General features: G+C 39.0%; 1 protein-coding gene across 1 annotated transcript in view; it reads left to right on the forward strand.

The window, feature by feature from the left end:
* rgs3a (regulator of G protein signaling 3a) overlaps positions 1-13,567 on the forward strand; it is a 105,805-nt gene that overhangs the window by 21,141 nt on the left and 71,097 nt on the right. The window contains 1 exon segment of the mRNA XM_073477451.1: positions 1,592-1,635. Within this exon segment, the coding sequence (XP_073333552.1) occupies positions 1,592-1,635 (44 nt within the window).

The following is a 13,567-nucleotide window of genomic DNA, read 5'->3' on the forward strand; positions in this document are numbered from 1 at the left end:
GGCACTGGGCTAGAGTCAGTCGCTGCCCACTGCTCCTCAGGAATGTGTTAATTGCAGAGAACAAGTTTCACTACGTTGTACTGAGTGTGATTGTTTGTGACAATAAAAGATGCTTCAAAAAGATTATTCTTAAAATTACCCAAAAGTTGAAACTGGGATGCAAATGCTAAATTTGGGAGGCTAATCAATCATTTAAGAAGAAGCAACAGAAGTTTTTTGTTCTGGCTAGGAATTAGTGACAGCGAATTACTTAACATAATACCGATTGACATACCAGTTGGTTGACTACACCAACAAGCCTCTCATAAGGTGCTTCTATGCTGCTTGACAGCACTCTGCTGGGTTTTGAAAACAGAAAGATATCAAACAGTGACCTCTGCTGTTGGTTATAAAAATAATTATTTTCTGGAATTAGTAAAAAGTACATACAGTACAGGTCCTGCTGTTGCTGCTGTTCCCACTGCTAAGACAGCCTTAGACAGTCTTAGACAGCCGTTTATTGAACTCTGTGGGATGCATTACTTTACAGACCTCACTTTCATAAAATAAAGCAACAGGAACCAGTTAAAGAGTTGCCTGTGAACCTGTGCTGCAGTGGGAGGCTGCTGTCTGCTGTCAGTATTCAGTGTGAAGAGGTAGAGGTTGGATTTATATTCCTGGGAGCTTAATGAAAACATGAACTCCTGAAGAGATCTTTTAATGAGTGCAAGACCTGACTACAGGTGTTCTCTTCTTTGCGATGCTTGTGAAGCCGACAGGCTCGAGATGCTGGACAAGAAGGCACTAGCTATTCTTGTGGAACTGAGCCTGGAGAGTATGGGTTTGGCATGTAACTATAAAGTAATTAAGAACGATGGTGGACATTATTTTAAGATCCCCTCATGACATGTTTCATAACATAAAATAATAATTCATAATTTTGTTCAAACGCATTCTTCCAAACTAGTCATCAGGGTCCAGTTATTTATAAAAAGGAAAAAGAGTTAGCTTTTGCTTATTCAATTATGAATATTTAATACAATAAAGATATACTACAGATTTGAAGCCAAGTTTTCAATGCACCATCTTGGTAGATAGATGGATAGACGGGTAGATAGATCTTCATAGAACATATTCGATCATTTTAAATGTCACCCCAGGGCTGAGCCGCTCCCCAGTGTGACATCAGTCAGTTAGTATGTTGGTTGTGTGTGTGTGTGTGCATACTTGAAATAAAATAGTAAACATCCCTACAAGCTATATACTGTAGATTGTGCGGGTGCATGTTTTGGGTGTATGTGTGTGTGTGTGTGTTTGTGTGTGTGTGTTGTGGGGGGTCACTCGATTAAAACCATCTATCTTGACTCCAGACCCACGGGCCTGTCTCACAGAGCGCTACTCCATTGACTTATGGGTGGATGTCTCAGAGGCTGGCCCAAAGTAAAAACCTTCCATTATTATAAGTATTATATATAAGTATAAATATAGTATAAATAAAAGACGTGTCTTTGTGTACAAGCGAGAGAAAAAGAAAAATTATGGTTGGCAGGAAGGAAAAAGGTGGTGTGAAGATAGAAGTAAAATTAATCCCTTTGTTACTTTTGTCTTGCAGATTATGCGGAAGAACTGAGATTCTACCTGATTCACATGACCGAGGTAAGAGAGCAGATTTGTGTTTGTCTGGAAGAAAAACAGGGGAAAAAGGAAGGAAAAAGGAGGGTCTAATGTGAACAGCCTATTTTGTCTGTGAGCCGGAGGGGCAATCGAATCTGGTGGAAATCACATTACATGGAAGACACAAGGATTATCAGAAAGCTCTAATGAAAATGTCTTTTCTCTGTGTGTCTGTCTGAGATGTGACTCCATCTCAGAGCTGTCTCTGTCACACACACAACATGTTCTTGTTTATGATATATTTCATATCTATCTATCTATCTATCTATCTATCTATCTATCTATCTATCTATCTATCTATCTATCTATCTATCTATCTATCTGTATGTCTGTCTGTATGTCTGTCTGTCTGTCTGCCATTTTAAGATGGAAGGAAAAGGCATAATTATTAATATTTCATTGCAGTGTTCAGCAATTATTCAACAATGGGCAACTGTAATGGCACTTTATCGACTAACATTTTCCATTGGTCCAGTAGTATGAGTCCACAACAGAATTATCATGATATTAAAACCTTTTTAAGGGCAAGTTCACATACAGCAAACAGGAAACATTATATTGTTGCCTCCAAGATGTCAAAAGTCACTAAAACTTGTTAAAACAGTTTTCAGTTGCAAATCAATCACAATTCTTTCATTCCTTTTTTTGGGTTAGGGTTACTATGAGAGAAATTTCTTCTTTAGTGCAGCTCTACATAATTCGTTTTAAAGGTCAAATGTGTCAGATTTTGGGCATTGGCAGAAATGGAATATATATTCATAATTATGTTCATTCTGTTCATTAGTGTAAGTCACCTGAAACTACTGCGCTGTTATGCACTTTATGCACTGCTATGTTTCTACAGCAGCCCAGAGCAGACAAACCAAACACTGGCTCTAGAGAGGGTCTTCAGTGTTTCTGTGTTAGCTGAATGTAGGGCTGCAACAAATAATTATTTTCACTATTAATTAATCTGCCAGTTATTTTCACGATTAAATCTTTAGTCCAAAAAATGTCAGAAAATATTGTGAAAAACCACAATTTTCCAGATCCCCTTTGTCCGACCAACAGTCCTAAACCCAAAGACTCTTTATTTTCTATCATAAATGACAAAGAAAGGGAACAAATCCTTACATTTACAAAGCAAATCCATTTGATTCATTGATAATCAAAATATTTGATGATTAATTTTTCTTTCCAATCAACTAAGCAATTAATCAACTAATTGTTGATGCTCTACCTAAATGCTACTGTTGGTTCCCCTACATGCTTGGAAAGGGATGGATGAGGTGAGGGATGTTCAGTTGGTTGCAGTCTGTATCCTTACAGCTAGATGCCACTAAATCCAACATATGGGTCCTTTCAAATCACTTAGAATATCAATGGGATTCTACATTACTGTCTGTCCTTCCAGCAACAACAAGCTCAAATCAGTTGTACTTGAACAAAGCAGGCGGGGGGAGACAGAAAGCATAAAGGCACTTTGCTGGGAATTTAGAGATAAACAAGGAGGATGTCACAGTTATCTGACAGATAGGATTTGATAGTTGTGGAGCCTGTTAGGGATGTTTTCCAGTCTTTAAATGTTCTTTTGTCCTGGCAGATCTGATGTTGTTAATGAATGTTTGGAGTTATAGCCAGTCATCCTCTCCCTATAACCAACCCGAGCCATGGATATCCATGGTTCATATACTTAAAATAATGTGTAGCTACTTTGATCCAATCCGATACTTATATTTACCCAAATGTTTATGAAACAAGTAGCTACACACTGACTTAACACTGAAATTTGACACTTTAATTTTCGTTACCCTTTGGAGGATTTTTATCAACTGTAATTAGCCGATACCGATCAATTAAAATATGTCCAGATCAGCCTTAATACTGATCCTTAGGATGGATTTGGGGCATGTCTAATTTTGGACAAGACAAATGCCACTCTATAGCCTCCTTGATACTTTCTATTTCTTTCCAGAATAAACTGAATATGAAAGTCTTTCTTTTTGTCTTTTTTAAAGATTGAACATCTCAGAAGTGTTTTAAATTTTAAGCTGAAGAGACTGAATACCGAATGGGACCATTTCTTTTTTTTTGTTCCATCCATCTAGCCGCTATGACTCCTCTGCAATTTGTCGCGGCTGCATATTTCTGCTCATATGGATAATCTGTTCACTGAGCAACTATTTAAAACCCCTCCTGCCGCAGACACAGATGCACACACATCGTCACACAAGTTTTTACTTTGAAATGTGCTGCATAACCTCATTAGCAGCTTATGAATCTTTTAAAGGGCCTTTTTTTCAGAAATTCCAGACAGAATGAGAGGGGCCTGATATCTGTCCCACAGGCTGGAAAAAGAGGAAGGAAAAGGCTCCGATATTATTCAGTCTATCCAATTAGGCAACATATATAAATAGAAACTCTTACGTAAGACAGCACGGGAGAGAAAGAGAGAGAGAGTTTGAGTGAGTTAAAGGCAGATTTTGGATTTTATACGACGTATTAAAAAGGTCTGCTTGAACGGTTTTATCAGCTCTAGGGCTGTGCAGAAGCTTTTATTATGTTATATTTTCTTTCTTCAATTCAGTGCTGTTTCCAACAGAGTTGTTTATATTTTATAATGATTAATTTAGTTTTTTTTCTGGGACACTCTTTGTCCCTTGCAGATGTCATTTAAATGTCATTTATGTACAAACAAATCTCAGACTTGCCGATCACACTCATCGCAGTTGAGACCACTGACAGTTTGACACCTTAGGCTTGAAAAGACCTGCTGATTCTCTAGCACAACAGTCGGCGCAGGCAGCAATGCAGGGATGTGCCCAAAATACCAAACTAGTGCAGCAAATATGACAGACAAGAAGACAGACAGAGAAACAGCAAAAGATTGGGCGTGTGAGCCGCTTGTTTCCAGTTAAGATTTACTTGGCTCAGTCTCCTCGCTCTCCTCTGTTACTCTGTTCCTCCAATCGGCCTGTCAGATGCCCACACACACACACACACACACACACACACACACACGCACGCGCACGCACGCACGCACACGCACACACACACACACACACACACACACACACACAATGTGCAGTCATCTATTATAGGTGATACACCTGTCAGCAGTTCATTTCATACCTCAGGGAGCAAACAGTAGCCACAATGAAACAAAGCATACAGTTCGCTCTTACTGTAGCTCTTATCTATCATATAGGTACCGTAAGAGATACTGTAAAAAAAGGTCTTTTTAGAGCTATATAAACACAAAAATATGCTGATAAATTATCAAATAATCAAGGAGGAACTCTCTTCTCTTCTCTTCTCTTCTCTTCTCTTCTCTTCTCTTCTCTTCTCTCTCAAATGAAGCTCAGAGTTAGCATGGGCAGCTGCTAAACTACTGTGGTGCTCATTAAGTGATGGCAGAGTCTTTACAGAGTGATTGACCTTCTGGTCCTGCTGGTAGGGCACACTGTTGTGTGAAGTGGCAGAACATGTGAGGTGGATGGAGAGAAGGATGAAAGAGAAGGAGCGGGGAGAAGAGAACGTCCTCAGAGGTCTTGAATAGATTGTGGAGCTCCGCTGATCAGAGGAGATGAAGACACGTTTGAAGTGTTTGAGTGACCCTGACCCTCGCTGCTGCTGCTGCTGCTGTGTGTGTGTGTGTGTGTGTGTGTGTGTGTGTGTTGTTTGTGTTTACACAGAAGGTGTGATAGACTCTAATTGAATTGCTCTTTCTGGCCTGTCCATGCAAAGGTCATAGACATAAATACACACAATCAGAGTGAGAGGGAGATTTAGGGCAGCATTTTATTGCTCACTGCATGTATTTGTTAGTTAAACATTGCATTTGACTCCTATACCCTTTTCTTTTAATAGATAAACTGTTCCTGCCTTTTCACGGCTAAAACATTTACAGACGCTATAATGAAAGCGAAATGAACCCCTGTGAACATTTTTGGCTCTCATCACTTGTTTTAGATGTGACCTTTCTTATAGATTCCTTTCAAGTTTGTGTTTGGTTTGATTGCTTGTTTGCTTTTCTCTGTGCACGTGTCGTTATTAGTGAGGCTATGCTTATACAAGATATCCGAGGCCATACCTGACCTATGACTTGTGCCACAGAAAAAGCACAACAGGCCTAAAACTAAAAAAATTGAGGAAATTATTAGGATCTTTATATGTTTTGCTCAGTATCGGCCTTATGTTGGGTTCTCCCTTAATAGCACTTGGTCTTTTCATATGTGACAAAACACAACTAAAAATTCGAAATTAAGTCTTTCCAACACAAATATTCCCCAAGTGAGGTCTTGCTCAAAACTAATTAATTAGTAGTTTACCACTTATTAATCCACACAGTACCAACTGGTGAATTAGTTATTAATTACAGCCCAAACATTGGAGGTTAATGGCCTACTAGTTGTAGAAAACAGTCATGCAGAATAAGGCATTAGTAAGAGTTTTATAATGACTAAAGAGCCAATATGCTACTAATATGCAAATAAGCAAGTAGTTAAAGGTTATTTGTTAATATTGTATATATACAAGTGTTGTCCTGTATTTATATTACATGTATATTCCTGTAAATAACTTGACTTGTGGTGGTTTACTGAACATAAAAAAGAAAAAGCAAGGAAACCCACACTTGCACATCCACACAAAACATATACTATACGTCAATAAACACATTCAAACACACAGGGGACCTCACAGCAACACACGTAGCTCCCACATAACACCACATGCAGCTGTTCCCAAGTGACTCAACAGATGCAACAGATCTCTCCGCAAGATCTCCACATCATAGGGGAGTGTTTTATCCCCTACACCATCAAATGCAAAGAGAATATGAGTGTAAATCACGCAGCATCCATGTCAGTTTATTCCCATTCATTTTACAGACGTTGACATTGTGTCTTCGCACAGTGAATTGCTCTTGAGTTTTGTAAATTGAGATAAAATGGCACTTTTATTCTACAGAAATAAGAAAAGCTCTCCTCGTTTCTCCTGAAGTTGTGAGCAGTGAAACAATTTCAGTCCTCTCCTCCATCTCACTCTGTCACAGTCCGCTCTCCTCCTTTTGTCTGCTCCTGCCCTTCTCCTCCGTCACTGGAGGTCATCCTATTTTAGCACTTGCTCAAAACGGAACTGATCTAACCCAGATTTAAGGAAAGCCAAGTGTGTGTCTTGTGTGTGTGTGTAAGTGTGTCAGTGACGCAGGAAGAGAGGAAGCATGAAAGCATTGTGTAGGTAAACGAAAAACACAGACAGCGAGGAGAGACACTGTGTGAGATTATTGAGCAGCGGAGTGCATCTGGGTCATCACAGAGTCATCATGGGCAACTTGGCCGACCGGGTCGGGCCTAAGAAACGGTTCGTGAGGGAGGCCAGCTCTCTTCAGAAGCACCTGCTGTCTGACTCTGGAGATGTAAGTGCCACTGACTGATGGTTCTGCTCAGGATACATTCACAGGTTTTGAGAGAAGATTTGTGTTGCATGAAATAGAAAGAACAGGAGTCACTGTGCCAGTTTTTGTGAGAGCAGTAGTTGTAGTTTGATAGTAGAAAACAACTCTTTACAGGCATGGGAAAAGTAGTACTAAAATTATTTAAAAGACGATGACTTTGTGGCTGCGCTCGTTATGACTTGATATATAACTTTTCATTGTCAAGAGGGACATAATGAATTTACAACAACATACTTATTATATGTCAGATTTAATACATTTAGCAGTTATATTTGATTAAAGTAAGTGTTTGTGTTTGCTCATGTAGAACAGCCACGTCATACTGTGCTGTTTCTGGTGTTATACTACAAACTTGCCAAATGTGATTCTGGTATTCTGGTAATGGTTTCTGATGTGTGTGAAGTTTCCACAAGTGAAAGCTGAGAATTCCATTAAGTGCATCCATTCACCACTATTTCCCGTAAATTGCCATTATAGCCATTTGTATTTAATCGGCACAATGCAGTCGTCACTAATTACCCTGAAATCATGAATAATCTCCACTTACCACAGCACAGCAGTTAAACATTTATTTTCAGAATTGTTCTTCTTCCTTGGTCAGTTGTTACAAACAATTACACCCTTGAGCCATGCATGCAAATCATATTTCACATAGAGTTATTGGGTTTGATATATGAATCATGTTTTGTACCCCCAAAACAGCGCAGAAAAAGTGGTGATTGAGAAGACATGAGATAAGATGCACCAAATGCAGAGAGATACTGCCAAACTAGGTGAAATCACAGTGTGATTGCTTGGGTGTAGGCTGTGGAACAGCAAGGGCGCTCTGTGATCAGGCTAACAAAGCACAGTATTGTGCATGCAAATAGTTTTTTTTCCTGCAAGAATTCTGTACCATAAAAGGTCAGCGTGTTCTTGGTTTATTATGCCTATAGGGTGACGTGGATGTGACGTTTGTGGACACAGTAAATAATGGTGCATTTTTTATTTGATTGCTTCAAGTAAAGACTCACTGTTGATTGCTGCTTTATAAGGGCATCATAAACGTATCTATAAAGATGCTTGTTTTCTATATGTGCGTGCATATGAAGCCTTTTTATGCATCTCTGTATGTACGCATTTCTGCAAGCCTTCAGGCCCATCAATGACTGCATGACATACAGGCTGTCACTTGTAGTCTGAAGGCAGGATGTGAATGATATGCACCCAGGGGCTCTTGTCAGCAAAACCCCTACTTTATGGTAGCCATCCATAACATGACCAGGGCAGGACCAGTCTCTCAGGGGTCAGATTGAACCAAGATGTAACCTCTTCATTTCAGTTAAGCCACAACTTAAAGTGTACTTTGCTTTTTCCCTGATTTAATATGCCAAAACAGATTGGCAGGATTGCAGTGGCAGTGGCAATACATCTAAATATAATCACTTAAAGACCTCCATCTTGGCAATATGATTGCACTGAGATCTACGACCACCAACAACTTAGTGATGAAAGTATTCTCCTGTGCTGTACTAAACTGTGGTTTATCTTCCTGCTCCATCAATTCGAGAGCAAATGGCAATCATCATCTGAATTATTCAATGACTTTTATAGGAAAGTGTGCAGAAGTAATTTCCAAATTAATAATTAATGTTTCACATTCCTAGGTATGTATACACTATACACAGTATTTAACAGTGGTTCAACAATAGAAGGTTTTCGCTATCAACTATCAAATTTGCTGCCATTAAATCAATGTGGTGATCACGGATGTATTTATCCTCAACCTGATTGCCTGAATAAATGTTGGCAACATTTTCGCAAACCTCGGATATGTTGCAACATTGCTTTCTTTGGGTTCAGTTTTCAATGACATGCTGTGATGACACTGTGCTTATGGTCCAGGTAGGTTTAGGCACAAAAAACACTCGGTTTAGGTTACCTGGTTCTGTCTGCACAAACACGACTAGAAATTGTTGGGACATCTCGTCGAGAATACCTGGTTTTGTTGCAATTAATTCGGTTGGAAAAAGTCCCGTTGTCTCATCAAAAATAAATGGTTTTGTTGCTATTGACTCAGCTCGAATATGCCCCATTGTCTTAACAAATATTGTAGAAATGTTGATATGATAATGTAGGATGTGTAAAAAAAACTGAACATAAAAAGGCCATATTTTATTCTGGCATCTGGGCTGTTACCCTACATATTCCCAGCCAAATGTCAGTATCTCTAAATTGAATGTTAAAAACCTCTGTGAACACTGACCTGAATGCTAATCTTATCTAAGTCTCAAAATAGTGCATTCAGGCTTATGCAACAAACTCACAGTCATGTGAAAAGGCAAAAAAAAAAAGCAAAATGATTGATGAACTCCATGACTAAGTAATGATCATGACGAAAGAAAACACGCAGAAATCTTGTTGCTAAAAAAAGAGGTAAAAACCTTTCAGAAACAGTACATGACTTCAGAAAACTTCCTGTAGCCCTGTCATGTGCTTATCATCCTCCCTGGTGGCTATAGGAAGGGCTTCAGGCCAAGGACTCCAGTTTGCATGCTCTTTTCATGGCTGCTTTGCAAACCACAGAAAGGCTTTGAGCTGGAAACTAGAGAAACAAACTAGAAATAGATAAAAGCTTGTGGGAAAGCCGCGGAGTTGAGAGTGAGCTACATTTTATAGTTTTTTTTGCAGAATATAAAAGATGCATTTGTTTGTGTTTAGTGCAATTTATTGAAAGTTACAGTAGCTGCTCCATCAGGCGTTACCTTTGAGACCACATATAATATCAAGCATGAAGCCAAAACTTTCACCTTGGAGCATTGTTAGGAATTAGATCAACTCCAACCTGAACTGTGTTTTTAACATGTTTTGTTTTAGATTGCACCATATTGTATGGGTGTTTTTATATTGTCCACCTTCAGTGTGGAGAAACACACTAACACCCAGTCATTGACTTGATTAGACTCCCAGGTTCAGGAATGAATTTTCCAGCCATCCTTTAGTGCAGTCATGAGACAGTCATGGGAACCAGACCCCATTACCTTGCCCTGCTCTCACCAGACCTTCTGATGTAGTCAGATGTAGTCCCTTGTTTCATATAGGAAACGATAGAAATTTAAATTGCTGGCCTATTCAATTACTTTTTTTAAAAGGGCCAGATTCGAGTGCCACGGGGCTAAACATTTCAATTTCTTATGTAAACTAGGACTTAAAATGTGTTAAATCAATGCACTTTTTAATTTTTTTTAATCTGCTTTCTTTATTAGATTTCACAATTGAAAAATAATTGTAAAAATGCAGGAAAAAAATAATGAACCTAGACATAGAAGTAGGTTGTCAGTTTGACTCCTAACCCCTGCTTCAATAGCCTGGGTGGAAACACTTTAATGAAATAAGAGTATTTACGTGCTTGGAAACAGGCATAACTAATGATTTGGCCGATTAGTCTATTAATAAAATGATCAAAGGGCCCAAATGACGTGGTTTAAAACCCACATTTAGCCCTCTGGCCATCAGATGAATAGGTCTGGTCTACAGTTATTCTAGTAACTCTATCAAGCTGTAGCGGTGTTTTTAGCTAAATACAAACAACAATACAAACGACGTGCTCACAATGACAAAACTAACTTGCTAATGTTGGGCATGTATATTGTTTACCAGTTTCATCATCATATATTAGTATGTATATGATTGTGTAAGCATAAGAAAACTTCTTAAACAGTATGACATTTTTAAAAAAGTATTTGAAAATTAAAGGGGCAGATGACCGATTCTCTGGGGACCATGAATCAAAATCTCTCATTTTGAGATATTTCAGTCTGGACCAAAATGGTGGACCAACCATCCCCAGAGTGATTCCTGGCTATAAAGAAACAGATAAAAAACATGGAAAGAGAGTATAAGTAGCTTCCTGATCCAGTGACGTTAGTGATGATATACTGTTCCAAGACACAGCTAGCTGCTTAAGTATCATTAGCTCTTGTTTACATGTGACCTAATTGGAAGCCATAAACCCATTAAATGCTACAATTACAAAGCTCAGTGCTTAGAAGCCATACCCTATAGCCCGCTGCAGAGAAGATGACTGTTTTGTCTGAAGATTTTAGGCATACAGTCAGAGTAATGGCTATACTAGTATGCTCTTGACTAAGTAGGAAAATGAGGTAATAGGATGATGACGTGCTGGTTTTATCTGTAACTTACTCATAAGCGTGATGGTCACGATGCCACGTTCAGCACCAGTGTATGGGCTATGACTAATAGGGTATGATGCTGCCTAGTGTTGCTGTGTATAGGGACTTGCTATGGAAAAACCCTTGATCTCTGTGGAGCATGACGAGTCGGATATCACATGAGCACTTGATGTAACAGGCACTTAACATTTTATATTTCACCATTCCTGCTACTGTTTCTGTTAAGTGTCTGAAAAACTATCTTAGAGATTTACAGTACTGCAAAAACAAAGCATACGCTAAAGTATTATCAGTATCATTATCATAATCTTGCAATAAGTGCACTGAGTGGCATTATGTCTTCATTTAGACCTATTTTACTGCTTTATAGAGATTACTATTGCAACATTGAGGATATGGGTACTCATTCTAGTGCATCTTCAGTGGTGTGCACATTAGATTGAGCGGATTCCACTTTCTTCTGTGTGTTTGTCCTTGGCTCCCTCCCGTTATGTACTTTTTAACTCTTTGTTTACAATCTACTTTTAAAAGTAAGCCTATCTGCCCTCAATGTGTACACTCAAAACACTCTCATATGAATGAATACATCTGAATAAACTTCAGACAGAAGTCGAAGACATATACTCCAGTTCCAAGAGCTGAGCTGATTTCACAAATCTATAGTTGGTGCAAATAAGAGAAAGATAATTGAAGCTGAGACTGAGCTGGAGTTGACGTAAAGGATTGGATGATCTGGAGCTGGAGGATCAGCTGGGACAGTGGGAGGGGTTAGTAGACCATGGTGGCGCTCTAATAGCGCTTTACATCATTGGAGAACAAAACACGCAAGAATTACAAGAAAAACATGATGATCTAAAAACAAAGACATCTGCATTGCCCATGGCAGAAAAACAAATCTAACAATATTCTTATATAACAAGAAAAAGTTCAACACTTTGGAAAATAAGCTTATTCACTTTATTGCTGAGAACTGGATGAGAAGATTGATTCCACTGGTGTGGCTGTATGCTAAATATAAAGCTACAACCAGCAGCTAATTAGCTTAGCTTAGCATAAGGACTGGAAGCAGGGGGAAACAACAAGCCTGGCCTCCCCCAATGGTAAAAACAATCTCCCTACTATCACCCCTGAGGCTTGTTTATTAATGTTTTGCACCTTGTTTGTCTAATCCATAATAAAAATCAAGGAGACAAGCTGTGGTTTTAAGGTGAAAAAAATATTCCATCACATATCTTCATGTCTTTATGCTAAGCTAAGCTAATCGGCTGCTAGCTGCGTCATATTTAGCATAAAAATATTACACATGACTTATCTGTCCTGTGTCTAGTGTATTTCCCAAAGTGCCAAAGATTCGTAATTTAAGTGTTATCTTTAACACCTAACATTAGACTTAGGTCATTATTACCAGGCAGCATGAAGATGATGCCTGGATGTGTGCCCATTCAAGAGTAATGTGCACATTAGCTGTCAGTGAAACCATGCTAACCTGTGCTAAAGCAGCTTAGGTGAGCTGTGCTGACATCAGTCCAGTGGTACACTGAAAACTCATCTGCCAGATGGCTCAGGGGGAGGGCTTCTACCAGGGAGCACTTTAATCAATCTGATTAAGGGGAAATGCTGCCTGTATTTTTAGCCACTCCATGGCAGGCCAGTGGCCATTCATTGAATTTTGTTTCATTAGCTCTCGTGTTTATTTCTTGGACGGGTGGATTTATAAACGGGGTAAACCAAAGTAGAAACTAGAGTAAGGCAATTTGCTGTTTTAGGTGAAACAGTTCTTTTGGTAATCATTTAATGAATAAGATAAATAGTTGCTTGATTCATTTAGATAATAAGGGTGTCATTAAATGACTTGAGTCTGCTGCTGAAATGCACACATTACAATTTGTCTTACAAAGGGCAGCCTTGGTCACTGACCGGAAGCTGTTTAATGCCCAGAAGCAGCATGACTTTAACAGGAAGATCCCCAAAGACCTGCCTCCACAGAGTCAGGGGGAGATTCCAGCGAACTCCCTTCAGACACAAGGCGATTTGCTTCCAACACAAATACGATGTTCAGTGGAAATTTGATTTTAAAATTACTGCAATGTTCTGGTTTTACCCTAAAATGAAAGCAGGCATTTTGCATGCTTCACAAAAGTGATAGTAGCACTTCAATCTGGTTCAAACTAATAGATAGCTTTTCTGTGAAATAGCCTGCAGTGCCAACAATATAGAAAGCTCCAGCTGGCTGAAGATTATCCTGAAGATTCCTGCCTAAAACATGTGGTCTGTGACCAGCTGTCAACAGTTTACTAATTTGCTG

This window comes from Pagrus major, chromosome 12, assembly GCF_040436345.1.
Source record: "Pagrus major chromosome 12, Pma_NU_1.0".
Classification (NCBI taxonomy): domain Eukaryota; kingdom Metazoa; phylum Chordata; class Actinopteri; order Spariformes; family Sparidae; genus Pagrus; species Pagrus major.